General features: G+C 35.9%; 1 protein-coding gene across 2 annotated transcripts; it reads right to left on the bottom strand.

The window, feature by feature from the left end:
* Positions 1–11,088: 11,088 nt before the first annotated feature.
* Positions 11,089–14,204, bottom strand: LOC139866752 (uncharacterized). Of its 2 annotated transcripts, none has more exons than XM_071855045.1 (2): positions 14,067–14,204; positions 11,089–13,298 (listed from the first exon to the last, which is right to left on the bottom strand). In XM_071855045.1, the coding sequence occupies exons 1-2, from the start codon at positions 14,105–14,107 to the stop codon at positions 11,108–11,110; spliced, it is 2,232 nt and encodes a 743-aa protein (XP_071711146.1). In that variant the 5' UTR covers positions 14,108–14,204; the 3' UTR covers positions 11,089–11,107. The 2 variants fall into 2 exon arrangements, with proteins under 2 accessions (XP_071711146.1, XP_071711152.1); XM_071855051.1 differs by having other exon boundaries at positions 11,089–13,059; positions 14,067–14,188.
* Positions 14,205–16,852: the final 2,648 nt, after the last annotated feature.

Genomic DNA, 16,852 nt, shown 5'->3' with positions numbered 1-16,852 from the left:
TCATTGATGCTCTTTTCTTCAGTTTGTACTTTCTCGACGTGTGCTAGAACAGCATAGCAACCTTTTCTTATTAGTTTTTGTGCCTTCAAATTACTAATAAGATGTAGCTTCGTGTTACCCTTTTCTCCGTACACCATTAAGGGTTCTCTTTCTTCTCGTACAATGCGAATTGCATTTTTGTAACATACGATCTCTGCTTTCATCTCCTTCAGTCAGTCCATACCAACTATTACATCAAAACTCCCTAACTCTACTGGTATCAATCAATCTTAAATATTTCGCTACCCAGTTTAATTTCTCGATTCCGGCATATATAATCTGCTGAAATTAATTTACCATTTACTAATTCGAGTAAAAATTTACCATCCAACGGCGTTAATGGACAACTTAATTTAGCACAAAAATCTCTACTCATATAGCTTCTATCCGCACCCGAATCAAATAAAACGTAAGTAGATTTATTGTCAATAAGAAACGTACCCGTAACAAGCTCTGGGTCTTCCTGTGCATCTGCCGCATTAATATTGAAAACTCTTCCGCAGCCTTGTCCATTCGTGTTCTCCTGGTTCGGGCAATTTCTAATAATGTGGCCCGGTTTTCCACATTTATAACAAACTACGTTGGCATAACTTGCTCTGACACTACTTGCTCCACCATTACTCGATCCGACACGATTTGTTCCTTTCGTTCTGTTAACCCCTGTTCCGTAGACCTCACACTTCGCCACACTATGACCATTTCTTTTACACTTGTTGCAAAATTTGGTGCAGAACCCCGAGTGATACTTTTCACACCTTTGGCGTAGCTGCTTCTGATTGTTGTTGTTATTGTTGCGGTTGTTATTGTTGTTGGGATGATTGTTGTAGTAGTAGTAGTTGTTGTTGTTGTTGTTGTTGTTGTTGTTGTTGTTGTTGTTGTTGTTGTGCCGTTTGTTGTAGTTGAGATTGATGTTGCGATTGTTGGGATAGTTGTTGTTTTGGTGACTCTTATCACCGTTTTCCTCCCACTTTCTTTTGACTAGCTTCACGTTGGCCTCTTCGGCCGCCTGTTCTTTAATTCTTCTCTCAATTTGGTTCACTAGTTTGTGAGCCATTCTACATGCCTTTTGTATGGAGGTAGGCTCGTGTGAACTTATATCTTCTTGGATTCTCTCCGGTAACCCTTTCACAAAAGCGTCGATCTTCTCTTCCTCATCTTCGAACGCTCTCGGACACAATAGGCACAATTCTGTGAATCGTCTTTCGTACGAAGTAATATCGAATCCATGTGTTCATAACCCTCTAAGTTCTGACTTGAGCTTATTGACCTCGGTTCTGGGACGGTACTTCTCGTTCATCAAGTGCTTGAATGCTGACCACGGTAGCGCGTAAGCAGCATCTTGTCTCACTTGCTCTAGATAGGTATTCCACCATGTTAACACAATACCTGTGAAGGTATGCGTAGCGTACTTCACTTTGTCTCCTTCAGCACACTTACTTATGGCAAACACCGATTCAACTTTCTCGGTCCATCGTTTCAATCCGATTGGTCCTTCGGTCCCATCAAATTCTGAAGGTTTGCAGGCAGTGAATTCCTTGTAGGAGCATTCTACACGATTTCTTGCACCGTTAGCTGTATTACTAGATTCAGAGTTATTGTTGGTATGTAGCGCGGCCTGTACTGTGGCTATGTTTGAAGCAAGAAAGGCACGAAATTCCTCTTCGCTCATATTCAAGGTGTGTCGAGTAGTCGGTGCCATTTCCTTCAAAATAGTCAAATGAAACAAGTTAATCATACAGAATATTAAGAGTAGTCAATAGTATCTCGTAGCATAATATGAACTCATTTATAAAAGCTTTTTCTTCATATTAGCGTTTTATAAGTTTAAATTCGGGTACTACCTACCAGTTAAGTTCATACTTAGTAGCTAATATATAATTCAACTACTACAATTCCATATGAAAAACTGATTATAATAATATATCACATACAAATATTCTTCAAACTTACAACTTCGCTATATTACATATAACATGAAATATAGTACACTATGATACAGGACAGTTTTGAAGATAAATCTAGTTAATACACAAGTTGTTCAGCAAAGGAAATAAAGACACGAAATTCATAAGTCCAGAAACAAGTCATGCATTCTGGTTTTACTAAGACGACTTCCCATCCTTGGTCTTGTGGAAAATAACCGTTATGACCATTGGCTAGGCAGCATGTTGTAATGTCGTCAAAAGGACGAGGGTTTCGTAATTCCCAACAGCCTCGTAACAATCTAAAAACCTTGTTTCTCATCTCAACTACCGAGTCCGTCACTTGTGGGAATGTTTTATTTAAAAGTTGCAACCCAATGTTCTTTTTCTCAATTTGATGAGAAGCGAACATTATTAACTCGTAAGCATAACATGCTTCTTTATGTTGCATGTTAGAAGCTCTTTCTAACTCACGAAATCTTATGTTGGGATATGTTGAGTCAAAATAGGTTCTTAACCCGTAGCGTAAAATTGCATTTGGGTTCCCCGCATTTAACGCTTTAAAGAAAACACGTCGTAACTTACGGTCTCCCCAATGTGATATAACCCACCTATCAAAGGAAAGCCTTTTATAAACTAAGGCATTTCTGGAAAGTCTTTCAAATGTTTGACAAGTTAATTTCGCCATAACTAAATGTGCTGATGAATTCTGACCGACTCTAGACAAGATTTCCTCAATCATATCCTCTGGTAAGTCTTCTAAAATATTCGGTTGTCTATCCTTAACGTCCATTTTGTTTTTATACTGTAAAATAGACAAGGATTAGATTCGTAAAAGATAATTAACAAAGAATACAAGAAATTTTTACATAGAACATAAAAGTACAAGCACACTACAATACATATAATACACAACATGATTACAACCCTCTATTCTGAATCACTGGTTTCTTCTTCTTCTGACTTGGTTCTTTTTCCTAATCTTCTAGGGATATATGATGTTCCTCTAATACGAGTCGTCGTTTTCCACATTGGTTTAGAAAAACCTGGTGGTTTAGAGGTTCCCGGGTTATTGTCACGATATTGAAAATACGGGTGTTGACGGTACATATAAAGTTCATCGGGGTCGGAATCAGATTTCTCTATTTTGATGGTTTTTCCCTTATTATTTTCTTTTGCCTCATTAAATTGGGTAGGGGTAATTTCTATAACATCATCGAAATCCACATCAGGATCCGATTCATCGGAAAATTGGTAATTTTCCCAATATTTAGCTTCCTTAGTGGAAACACCATTGACCATTATTAACTTTGGTCCATTGGTTGAGGATTTTCTTTTATTTGACCAGTTTTCTGTGGTTCCTACTATTCCCCCCTCCGGAACATCTTCTTCTTTCGGTTCCTCTTCTTCTGGTTCCTCTTCTTCCTGTTTCTCTTCTACCGGTTCCGTTTCCTCTTCTTCCGGTTCTTCTGGAACTTTTGAATCTTGCCAATATATATTCGACTCTTCGTTATTATTAGGTGAGTCAATGGAATTTGCGCTAGAGATAGACATCTATCACACAATATCAAACATGTTAAGAGATTAATATATCACATAATATTTACATGTTAATAATATATAGTTTCTAACAAAAATGTTAAGCAATCATTTTTAAAGAAAACACTGTCGAAGTCCAGACTCACTAATGCATCCTAACAAACTCGATAAGACACACTAATGCAAATTTTCTGGTTCTCTAAGACCAATGCTCGGATACCAACTGAAATGTCCCGTTCATATTGATTATAAACGTTCCATATTAATTGATTTCGTTGCGAGGTTTTGACCTCTATATGGACGTTTTTCAAAGACTGCATTCATTTTTAAAACAACCATAACCTTTATTTTATCAATAAAGGTTTTAAAAAAAATACGTAGATTATCAAATAATGATAATCTAAAATATACTATTTACACACGACCATTACATAATGGTTTACAATAGAAATATATTACATCGACATATGTTTCTTGAATGCAGTTTTTACACAATATCATACAAACATGGACTCCAAATCTTGTCCTTATTTTAGTATGCAACAGCGGAAGTTCTTAGTATTCAAATGAGAATAAAAATGCTTTAAACGTCAACAAAAATATTGGTGAGTTATAGGTTTAACCTATATATATCAAATCGTAACAATAGACTACAAGATTTCATATTTCAATACACATCCCATACATAGAGAAAAAAATCATCCATATAGTGAACACCTGGTAACCGACATTAACAAGATGCATATATAAGAATATCCCGATCATTCTGGGACACCCTTCGGATATGATATAAATTTCGAAGTACTAAAGCATCCGGTACTTTGGATGGGTTTGTTAGGCCCAATAGATCAATCTTTAGGATTCGCGTCAATTAGGGTGTCTGTTCCCTAATTCTTAGATTACCAGACTTAATAAATAGGGGCATATTCGATTTCGATAATTCAACCATAGAATGTAGTTTCACGTACTTGTGTCTATTTTGTAAATCATTTATAAAACCTGCATGTATTCTCATCCCAAAAATATTGGATTTTAAAAGTGGGACTATAACTCACTTTCACAGATATTTCCTTCCTCGGAAATAAGACTTGGCCACGGATCGATTCACGAACCTATACAAATATGTACATATATATCAAAGTATGATCAAAATATAATTACAACCATTTTTATTATGTTTTAAAGATTTGAGTGTATTAAGTCAGCTGTCCTCGTTAGTAACCTACAAAGAGTTGTCCACAGTTAGATGTACAGAAATAAATAGATATATATTATCTTGAATCAATCCACGACCCAGTGTATACACGTTTTAGGCTAGATCACAACTCAAAGTATATATATTTTTGGAATCAACCTCAACCCTGTATAGCTAGCTCCAACATTACTGCATATAGAGTGTCTATGGTTGTTCCAAATAATATATATACATGGGTCGATATGATATGTCAAAACATTTGCATACGTGTCTATGGTATCCCAAGATTACATAATATATTAGAATACATGTATAATACAATATAAGTTAGCTAGGATATGATTTGTATAGATTTGTTAAACATTTGTTAAACATTTCCCATAGCTAAAAAGATCAAAAATATCCAATCTTGTTTTACCCATAACTTCTTCATTTTAAATCCGTTTTGAGTGAATAAAATTGCTATGGTTTCATATTGAACTCTAATTTAAGAATCCAAACAGAAAAAGTATAGGTTTATAGTCAGAAATTTAAGTTACATGTCAATTACTAAAGAGGTTGTCATTTCCGTCGAAAGAACGACATCTTGATGACCATTTTGAAAAACATACTTTCACTTTTAGTTTAACCAAGATTTTTGGATATAGTTTCATGTTCATATGAAAAATCATTTTCCCAGAAGAACAACTTTTAAATCAAAGTTTATCATAGTTTTTAATTATCCAAACCAAAACAGCCCCCGGTTTCACTACGACGGCGTATATCCGATTTTATGGTGTTCATCGTGTTTCCAGGTTTTAAATCATTAAGTTAGAATATCATATAGATATAGAACATGTGTTTAGTTGATTTTAAAAGTCAATTTAGAAGGATTAACTTTTGTTTGCGAACAAGTTTAGAATTAACTAAACTATGTTCTAGTGATTACAAGTTTAAACCTTCGAATAAGATAGCTTTATATGTATGAATCGAATGATGTTATGAACATCATTACTACCTCAAGTTTTCTGGATAAAACTACTGGAAATGAGAAAAAATGGATCTAGCTTCAAAGGATCCTTGGATGACTTGAAAGTTCTTGAAACAGAATCATGACACGAAAACAGTTCAAGTAAGATTTTCACTCGAAATAAGATTGTTATACTTGTAGAAATTGAATCAAAGTTTGAATACAAATATTACCTTGAATTAGAAAGATAACCTACTATAAATAACAAAGGTTCCTTGATCTTAGATGATTACTTGGAATGGATTAGAAAGCTTGGAAGTAGACTTGCAAACTTGGAAGTATTCTTGATTTTTATGAAACTATACTTATGGAATTTATGAAGAACACTTAGAACTTGAAGATGGAACTTGAGAGAGATCAATTAGATGAAGAAAATTGAAGAATGAAAGTGTTTGTAGGTGTTTTTGGTCGTTGGTATATGGATTAGATATAAAGGATATGTAATTTTGTTTTCATGTAAATAAGTCATGAATGATTACTAATATTTTTGTAATTTTATGAGATATTTCATGCTAGTTGCCAAATGATGGTTCCCACATGTGTTAGGTGACTCACATGGGCTGCTAAGAGCTGATCATTGGAGTGTATATATCAATAGTACATACATCTAAAAGCTGTGTATTGTACGAGTACGAATACGGGTGCATACGAGTAGAATTGTTGATGAAACTGAACGAGGATGTAATTGTAAGCATTTTTGTTAAGTAGAAGTACTTTGATATGTGTCTTGAAGTCTTTCAAAAGTGTAATAATACATATCAAAACACAACATGTATATACATTCTAATGGAGTCGTTAAGTCTTCGTTAGTCGTTACATGTAAGTGTTGTTTTGAAACCTTTAAGTTAACGATCTCAATTAATGTTGTTAACCCAATGTTTATTATATCAAATGAGATGTTAAATTATTATATTATCATGATATTATGATGTATGAATATCTATTAATATGATATATACATTAAAATATCGTTACAACGATAATCGTTACATATAAGTCTCGTTTCGTAATTCTTGGGTTAGTAGTCTTGTTTTTACATATGTAGTTCATTGTTAACACACTTAATGATATATTTGAATATCATTTTATCATGTTAAATATAGTGTATCAATATATTAATATGATACATATGTATTTAGTAGACGTTATCATAACGATAATCGTTATATATATCATTTCGAGTTTCTTAACCTAGTAATCTCATTTCTTATGTATATCACACATTGTTAATATACTTAGTGCGATACTTACTCATCATAATCTTATGTCAACCATATATATATGTCTATATATACCACAACATGTAGTTTTTACAATTTTGTAACGTTCGTGAATCGCCGGTCAACATGGGTGATCAATTGTCTATATGAAACTTATTTCATTTAATCAAGTCTTAACAAGTTTGATTGCTTAACACGTTGGAAATATTTAGTCATGTAAATATCAATCTCAATTAATATATATAAACATGGAAAAGTTCGGGTCACTACTGTGATGGTCAAAACTTGGTAAAGATGATGCAAACACATCAACGAGTTGTACACTTGAAGCTATAAGCATCAAGGATGAGACCCGTGATGAGCATCAAGCACCAAGAACCCATCGAAGCACTTTGTTTACTGTTTTCTAGGTCTGATCAGGCTACCTGGACTACTGGAAAGTTGATATCCAGTTAGCTCGGTTCGAGTAGATGATTTTCTGTTTAGTCCTCGTCTTAATCCGAGTTACGGTTTAGGATTTATGGCCTTCCGAAAGTCACTACACCCTATTAACGTTGTGCTGAAATTTCTGACCTACTCGCACTTAAACCGTCGCCACGGTCAAACGAAGACGATTTTGGTTCTGGAAATTGGTCAGCAATTAGGGGACTCATATACAGAGCCATGGCCACTGGTCTCACCTCATTTAAGTTTGTATAGAGGTCGTGACGACTGAACGAAGTCAGCCTTTATTTCAAACTCTATTCTTGATTGAAACTTACTTTACACTTTTTGATTAATGATGAATGATGATGATACTTAAGACCTAATTTACATACTTTTAAACCTTTGGGAACGATTTACTGACTTAGTAACTTTTGACTTAGGTTGAGGACCTTTCGGACCAACTAACTACTTGCTTACTTGTCTCGTACCGACTTAACTACTTTTCACTGTGAGTTATAGCATCCCTTTTTACTTTAACTATTTTGGGAACTGAGAATACATGCACGTTTTAAGTTTTACATACTAGGCACGAGTTATTAAACTTTATATATGTGTGGGTTATACAACGGCATAAACTTTCCCCTTAGCTCGGTAACGTTTAGTCATTGGTTTTTGAGCCAGTGAACGCGAATCTTAGATATGGATCCATAGGGTTTGACATCCCCACTCGGACTAGTAGCGCTGGCATTTAACGGGTGTTTAATACTTCATAAAATTACGCACTCGCCAAGTGTACTTTCAGGGGGTGATATTACGTTAAGTTAGTTACCAAGTGCCCACGGTTGAACATATACTTTCCATACTGTTTTGAAACACTGAAATCTCGTGGCCTACCTTACATTACTGTTATACTTAAACTATAGCTCACCAACATTCGTGTTGACGTTTTTAAGCATGTTTTCTCAGGTGCTTAGAGTTTGGTTGCTTTCGCTGTACTAGTCTTGCTGTAGACTCCCGCTGCTTTTAGAGATGTCTCCGCATGAAACATTTACTTTGCATTCAAACTATGTTACTTTTGAAACAATGAATTTGTAACGACCTATGGGTCACGTACTATTATTATTGTCTTCTATTCGTAGAAGCACACTATCGTATGTTAAATTTTTAATGTTGGTTAAGACGTCACTTCGTTTTATGAATGCAAACTTATTTTAAAACAGCATATAGTGTTTGACCTTGTAATGATCCTGTTGTTGATGATCCGTACACGTAAATTTTGTACGGGGCGTCACAAGCGGTCTCCAGAATTCAATTCGGGTCTTTAATGAAAGGCGCAACTAGTGTATGTACTATGTGGCTATTTCCCCAGTTAAATCACCTTACATCGTTTCGGCTAGTTCTTCAAAGGGTGTTGGTGATGCTCCTCATGCTGCTACTGTGAGTATCGTTAGGCCGAAGTCTATATCGCGTTGAAGCAGTAGCGATTCCTGGATTATAAGTCAACGGGGTCTGGAATTTTTTTCACTACTAATTATATTAGAATGTTATTTTAATGATAGTTTAACTTCAAAAAAGTTATAAATTTGACAAATATATGAGGTCCGATTAGTATAATTTAGTGGTGTCATATATACAATTTAAAAGAAAATAATAGATTTAAAAAATATATGGGGTCATGCATTTAAATTTAGTGGTGTCCTATATAATTTACAGAGTATTTTCTACTAAAAATTTTTAAACCAACGGTGTCCCGTAACCCCACGGGTCCCTACATAAACTTGCCACTGCGGTGAAGATTATATTGCGTTTGCGGGGTTCCTTCATGTGAAGCAACTGGTGTAAAAAATATTAAGTGCTCTCTTTCTTGATCCGTCTTCATCTGCTACTTCATTATCTGAAGCAACAGATTTTATTTTTCTTCTTCTTTTGGTCTTTCTTTTTACCATTAATAACTGGATCGACCATCTGTTCTTCTTTAGCCTCAGCTTCAAACTTCAAATCGTCCAAGAACAGTCAGTTGCTGCATTGTAAGTCTGCACAGCAAACCAATCACAATTTGGTAAGAAGATACACAATGGCTGCAAGGCATATGTGCATTAAACAAATATACTTAAAGGTGTCAAAATATACTAGTTGGATACTGAGTTAAACTGAACCAGATCTTGCTAATCCACTAAACCTTTTTTCCATCTTCTATTTATTATTTGTTTTATAAAAGTAATAATTAATAATTAATAATTACATGAGTACTTTAGTTTCGGCTACAGAAATACTAATATTACAATTAGAGTATCTTATCATATTAAACAAATTAGAAGGTTGTTTGCATCAATTAAAGACTTCCACTCGTTTGACTCTTTTAGGTAAACTATTTTTTCAAATAAAAATACAACTAAAAAAGACACCTTCACGGCTTCACCCATTCACAAGTAAATGGGTCGTAAACGCCACCTCAACTGGCAATCTTTGCAAGCTCGGGAAAATGCCAGCCATATCATTCGTGAACCCTCATTGTATCCACCTAATTGTGATACAGTATCCATAACGGATACTAAAATAGTCACATGGAAACCATAACTTTCTATTCTATTGTACAAACCATGTACAAGACCACAAATCCTGGCTCCGCCCTTGCTAGCTGCCATTGCAAGGATGCAAAACAAAAAAGATAACACACTTTTTTTTGAACGGCGATATCGGCATCGAATGCTTTCATTTGTCACCCACACAAGCGTTAGTTGGAAACCCAATTCGCGACAATGTTGGCGGTACCATCGAAGGTTGGAAAAACCTCCAGAGACCTTCTCAAATCGCATTGATGTTTTCTCAAATCGCATTGATGTTGGCAATACCATCGAAGGTTTGAAATTCTGCATTTAATCTCCCTTTGTATCAAAGTTTTCCCAACACTCTGGTAGTTTCTGATCAGGATCTTGCAGCGAAAGTGATAAATCAAAGAAAATGTAACTAATTCATAATATTCAGGAGGACATGCCGGAAATATGGATACTTCTTACGTAATATTTTTCCCATGCATGTTCTTATTCATTAATTGTTATGATGCATTTGAAGTTCAAAGTCTTAGAGTTGTATGGATACTGAACAAACTTTCGGAACTTGGGTGAGATTTCCAAGATTAAAAACAGTGTAAATTCATTAGGGACACATCAAATCAGCTAGTATACAATCAAAGAGCTTTTGGCAAAGCAGTATCAAGGGAAACTCATCAACCTTGAGGTTGTAAGTTTGAGTCATGTCGTGGACAAAAAGAGTGTGTATTTGTTGTTCCAAAAAAAAAATTAAATAAGAAAAACAGCTAGTATACAAGTAATTGCATTGAAACACACCTCAATTGGATCACACTAGAAACGATATATTGTCTTATGCTAAATTATAATCCACCACATAACAAGAAATAAAGTATTAGACATGAGTAAATACGATGAGAAACAAAGACTACGCCACATGAACAACTTTACATATTACAAATGAGCTAGAAACCAAAACTTAACATACGTTATTAATGATCATTGAGCAGAATTCTTGAGCCGAGCCTCTCATTCTGGATCTTTAAGGAACTTGTTGTCTTCGATAATTAAATAGCTTGATTCTGCGATACAAGTTTAAGTATTTTAACAAATATTAAATAAAATCAAGAGAAGAGTTAACTAACAAATGAAATAGTTTCACACAAAAAGAGGATACAAATCACTGAAAACTAAATGAACTTACCTCATTGGTTGTACCGATTTGGTTATTAAGGAGAGGTATGCATTAATTTAGCACGCCACTTGTCAATAAAAGGAAACTCATCTTGATTCAAGTTTGGAAGTTCACGTTCTTGAAGGCTGATGATTATCTTTTCAGTCGTACCAAGGAGTTTGACTACATCAGTGACACTCGCCTCCCTCTTCTCAATTGCACTTTCATGGCATTTAGTTATTATGACTTGAGGTAAGTTGGTCAAACAAGCGGCCAATATGTCAGAGACCAACCATGATAATTTCTCAAATAGTTCCTCTTCACAAACCTGGTCAATGTTGGTGTGGTATGAAAGCAACATTGTTTCAGTGATCCGATACATCGAGTTGGCACAAATAGACTTTTGTATGGAATTAGCTTTTGCGCTTTCAAGATCCCTACTGTTTACCTCATCTACCACTTTTTTTGCTGTATCTTTGAACCATTGCAATATTTGTCTTGCTGTATTTACTTGACGAGGTAGCTTGTGAAGCTTATTTCCTAACCACTTATGAGAATCTTCGACTTCTAACCACAACATTTCAGCCGCTTTTTGAATGCATAAGTATTCATCCATACCATTGAGTACTTTTTCCACAAGCCTAACGTATACAAGACCTTCACTTACACTTAGCAACAATCTATCAACTCTGTTCTTTGGGATGGTGGGAAGAGAAATAGCGATGCACGTCAAGGTTACCACGGGTAAGGTCCAACTATTATGGGGTTCTTTTGTAAGTAAACCTGTAACATCATGCTTATCAAAACTTTCAACACCTTCAAAACCATTAGGTCTCTTTAGTAGCTTCAAGAGGTTATACGGTTGTTGCTTTTCCGACTTCTTGATTAAGATGTCCATTGAGTTCAAAATATGGTTGAATGTTGTCGTAGTAAGCTCCGTATCATCTTGAAATTTTATAACAAAATGGCTAAGATCTATGCTTGTACCCTGCTGACTAGCCGTATTACCTAACACAATATCCGAATCACTAAATATTGCCTTTAAGCACTTTTTACAAGATTTACAACACAAGACACAAATTACAATGAAAGTTGGTATCATCGCTATCGTTTTGCATGTCACCACGACTATCTTCTGAAATATTATACAAAAGTTGAGAATCAGGATTTTTAGATTCTTAGTGATGATCTTGATATTGCGATTTCTAGAAAAGAACGGTATGCTACTCTGTTTCCAATCACACAACTTCTGAGTCCAATAGCTCTCAACTTTAAAGACCTTAATATGGTTCCAAATCCATTTAATGGAAAACTCGAAGCTCAAGTTCACAAAACATCTTGAAACTGGTGCAATTGTACCAAGTAGGACTGTGATAAATTGTGTTACGAAAATTACTAATGTTGACCACCTATAATCTGACTGATTGTCCCTTGTATAATATGATTTATAGCCCAAGTTTGTATATCTAATATACCGAATCATCATAAGAACGTGTAGGATGGTGGTTGAAGCACATATTACCCCGGAAGCTGAAGTTGTAGCAGAGCAAACTGTCATGAATTGAGGGCTTCCAGTTCCTGCCATAATCCAGTATTTTTTAACATGCTCCTTTAGCTTCACAACTGCAAATATTCCTTGGCCCTTGAGAGCTGTTTCGTGACGTGTTTGGTATTTCGATTCTAATTGTTGTTTGGACTTTACAATCGTTAAAGCCGAAGATATGTGTATTATTAGCAACATGAGTAACATAACCAAATAAATGATTGCTGATATCTTGATGCATTCAAATCGTTGAGCAATAAAATCTTCAACTTCGGGGGGGAGAACAACTCCTGTTGTTATCTCAATGCAGACATTCACAACGACAGTGATAACTAGAATACCTAAAGCTATGATGTTTGTGACAAGTTCATTGTTGTCCATGGTTGCTAGTGAAGGCAACAAGTTAGCCATCATTGTGCACATAAAAGACAAGCTTCCGAGCTTAGCATATTGGTCTACAATACCTGGCATTAGAGTAGTTAGATCCACAGGTAGCTTCATTGCAACAGCCATCACTGTGAGAGAAGCAGCATTGAGTGTAAAATATTTACATGGAAACCATAGTTTTTTGTTTTTCAAAGCATGTAATAAATCAGCCACCACTGCAAGCATGATAAACAGAGAAGCTAACGCGATATATATCCCGATCCATGGCATTGGTTTGCTGTACTTGTTTTCATCTTCTGTACGGTATATTGTTAGGCTGAAATCCCACAGGGAACTAATCAAATCTCTTGGAATGTCTTGGTAACTCTCCAGTGTACCCACAAGCTTTTGGTATTTCAGAAAATCGCCGTTTTCACTCATAATTAATGATAAAATGGGATCTTTATTAGGAAAACTGATCCAAGATATGTACTATATGTTAGCAAAGTATTGGCATTTAATTATCTTGCCAGATACTTGAGACTTTGAGTGAAGTATTTTGTAGTGCTACTAATTATTATATTATATTATTTTGTATAATAATTGTTATGTAAAGAAATAGAATAGAATGCAAGACAGAAATATGAGAATTCAGCATATAGCTTTTATAGATATGTGGAAATTAGTGATTGATTTGCAATGGTATATAACTGGTGCCATTGACTTGGACTTCAACAAGTTAGAATTAGTATTAATTTAATGCAATAATAATAATCCCCAACCACCACCATAATTGTTACTCCGCATTGTATAACTTTACTCGTCAATGTGGTTTGTTTTTATTCCCCAAGTTGGTCCTTTCTAAAAGTGGGATCCATTCAATAATTTTTATTTTCTGGATTCAAATACAAAGAAGTATCATGGAAATGTTACACCAAGGATGACAATGTAGTGTGTTTGAATGTTGGCCCGACTACAATTTGGGTTTAATAGACCTTGTCAAACAAGTCACGACTTTACTGTCAATTAGCTGTATATGGTATTTATCTTGTAAAATATAGAGCCTAAAATAAAGGCAATCTAATTACCATAGATAGATGATTACCTCTGTATATAATGGGGACCAAATTGTATCAATGAATTCATTCGAGAGTTTAAACTCTATCATGGTATCAGATTAAATAATTCTGTCGATCCTTTCTTTTTTTCTCCGTCAATCTTCAATCCCTTTTTTTTCATCTTCTCTGTCGTTCATCTATCAACATACCTCTTTCACCTTCTTCAGCAATGGCCGATACTACAAAATTTCACCCAACCATAACAGTTAATAATATCAAAAACTTCATCCCCATAATTCTAGACATGGATAACAGCAAATATGTGTCATGGGTTGAGTTATTCAAAATACACTGTCGAGCCTTCAATGTAATCGACCATATAATCCCCAAAACCCCATCTACCACTGAAACAACATCTACTGTAACCACAAACACCGAAACTCCTTCTGAAGACTGGAATCGACTGGATTCCATTGTATTTCAATGGATATATGGTGCAATTTCTCCAGAACTCTTAGGTGCCATTCTTAAACCGAACACCACTGCTGCACAAGCATGGACACGCCTTCAATCAATCTTCCAAGACAATCGCAACACCAGAACTGTTCACCTTCATCACAAATTCGCGAACACTCGCCTTGATCAATTCCCTAATATCTCGGCATATTGCAACGAGATTAAATTGATTGCCGACCAGCTCGCCAATGTTGGGCCTGCTCTTGAAGACGATCGAATTGTTTTACAATTGATTGCTGGCCTCAATGATAACTATGACACCATCGCATCCAAATTGTCATACACAACACCTCTTCCTACCTTCTACGCTGCTTGTTCTGCACTCATCCTAGAAGAAAATTGAAAGCTGCAACAAACCTCCCAATCACAATCAATCACAACCTCCACAGAGACGGCTCTCGTCACCGCTGCACCTCCATCCTCACAATCGCCAACTCACAATCGTACGAACGGGAATCAGTATCGTGGTAGAGGTCGTGGTAATAATTGAGGATTTTCCAATCGTGGACGAGGGGGTCTGTACAGGGGAAGGGATCGTTTCAGCCCTAATATTTCTTATTTGGGGCACAATTATTACTATCCCCATTCTACTTGGGCCCGTCAGCCCACTTACATGGCTCCAACAAGTCAACAGTCCAATTATTTTAATCCACCACCTTGTCCACATCCTACACAACCTTGAGCCAGGCCTGCTTTCGGTAATCACCCACAACACAACACAGGGTATTTTAGGTCCACGACCTCAAAGTGCATATGCTCAGTCTATTAACTCCACACCAATGGACATCGAGTTGGCAATGTACACGATGAGTCTCAACCCTCCGGACAACAACTGGTACATGGACACGGGTGATACTTCTCACATGACAGGTTCACAAGGTAAGCTCCTATCTTATTCTCAATCATAACTACCGCGTCACATTACTGTCGGTAATGGGAACAATATTCCCATACATGGTTCGGGCCATTCATATCTTCCATCCCTTACACGTCCTCTTTATTTATCTAATGTACTTTTTGCTCCACGTCTTATCAAAAATCTTATTTCTGTACGTAAGCTATCTACTGACAATTGTGTTTCTGTTGAATTTGATCCTTTTGGTTTCACTTTGAAGGATTTTCCGAAGGGGACACCAATCCTATGATGTAATAGCTCAGGCGACTTATATCCATTCAATGCATCTCTACTCCAACAACATCTCACAAATCACTCTACCTTCTCCGCAGTTTCTTCTGATTTATGGCATTATATACTCGGACATCCGGGCCCTACTATTTTAAAAAATCTTAGCAATAAACGTTAGATTTCTTGTAATTCGAATATTAGCAATAAACTTTGTCAATCTTGTGTTTTTGGTAAACAAGAAAAATTGCCATTTTATGCATCTTCTTCCTCCACTTTTGCACCTTTTGATATCATTCATAGTGATCTTTGGACCTCACCCGTACTAACTAATGAAGGTCATAAATACTACTTGTTGTTATTGGATGATTTTACTAATTACTTATGGACATATTCTCTTAGCCAAAAATCAAATGTGTACACTATATTCAAAAATTCCATTCTCATATCGCTACACAATTTCAATCACGTATCAAAACTTTTCAGTGCGATAACGGTACGGAATACAATAATACAAAGTTTCATGAATTTTGCAATAAACATGGCATGGTATTTCGTTTCTCTTGTCCATACACATCCTCTCAAAATGGAAAAGCAGAGAGGAAAATTCGAGCCATCAACAACATCATTCGGACTCTCCTTGCCCACTCCAAATTTCTACCGGAAATTTGGCAACATGCACTTTCTATGGCTACCTATATTTTAAACATTCTCCCTCACAAAAACCTACAACACCAATCCCCTACACAATTACTTTACCAACGTACACCTTCATATGAACACCTCAAAGTCTTCGGGTGTCTTTGCTACCCACTAATTCCCTCAACACAACTAAATAAACTCCAACCACGCTCCCTTCCATGTGTTTTCTTGGGTTATCCTTCTAACCATCAGGGATACAAATGCTATGATCTTTCCTCTCACAAAATTATTATCTCCCGACATGTCATCTTTGACGAATCGACTTTTCCCTTTGCCACAACTCATGAATCCTCTCCTGAATCCTATAAGTTTCTCCATTCTATTTTTCATCCTCTATTTCTTCCTGATCATATAACCTTTCCCTCAAATTCTCCCAGTCCACAAAATACTCAACCTACTTCCTCCACTTCGTCATCTCAAGACTCAGTCCATACACCCGGCCCAACACATACCAACAGCCCAACATCATCCCCAACTCGGGCCAACATCACT

This window comes from Rutidosis leptorrhynchoides, chromosome 1 (assembly GCF_046630445.1).
Source record: "Rutidosis leptorrhynchoides isolate AG116_Rl617_1_P2 chromosome 1, CSIRO_AGI_Rlap_v1, whole genome shotgun sequence".
NCBI lineage: Eukaryota > Viridiplantae > Streptophyta > Magnoliopsida > Asterales > Asteraceae > Rutidosis > Rutidosis leptorrhynchoides.
The sequence above is the reverse complement of the archived record's forward strand: the minus strand, read 5'-3'. Positions and strand labels throughout refer to the sequence as shown.

Coding starts and splice junctions, on each gene's coding strand:
- LOC139866752 (XM_071855045.1), bottom strand. CDS start 14,107: ATGAATTCATTGATACAATTTGGTCCCCATTATATACAGAG. Junction 13,299..14,066: donor GGTCCCCATTATATACAGAG/GTAATCATCTAT, acceptor GTGGGATTTCAG/CCTAACAATATACCGTACAG.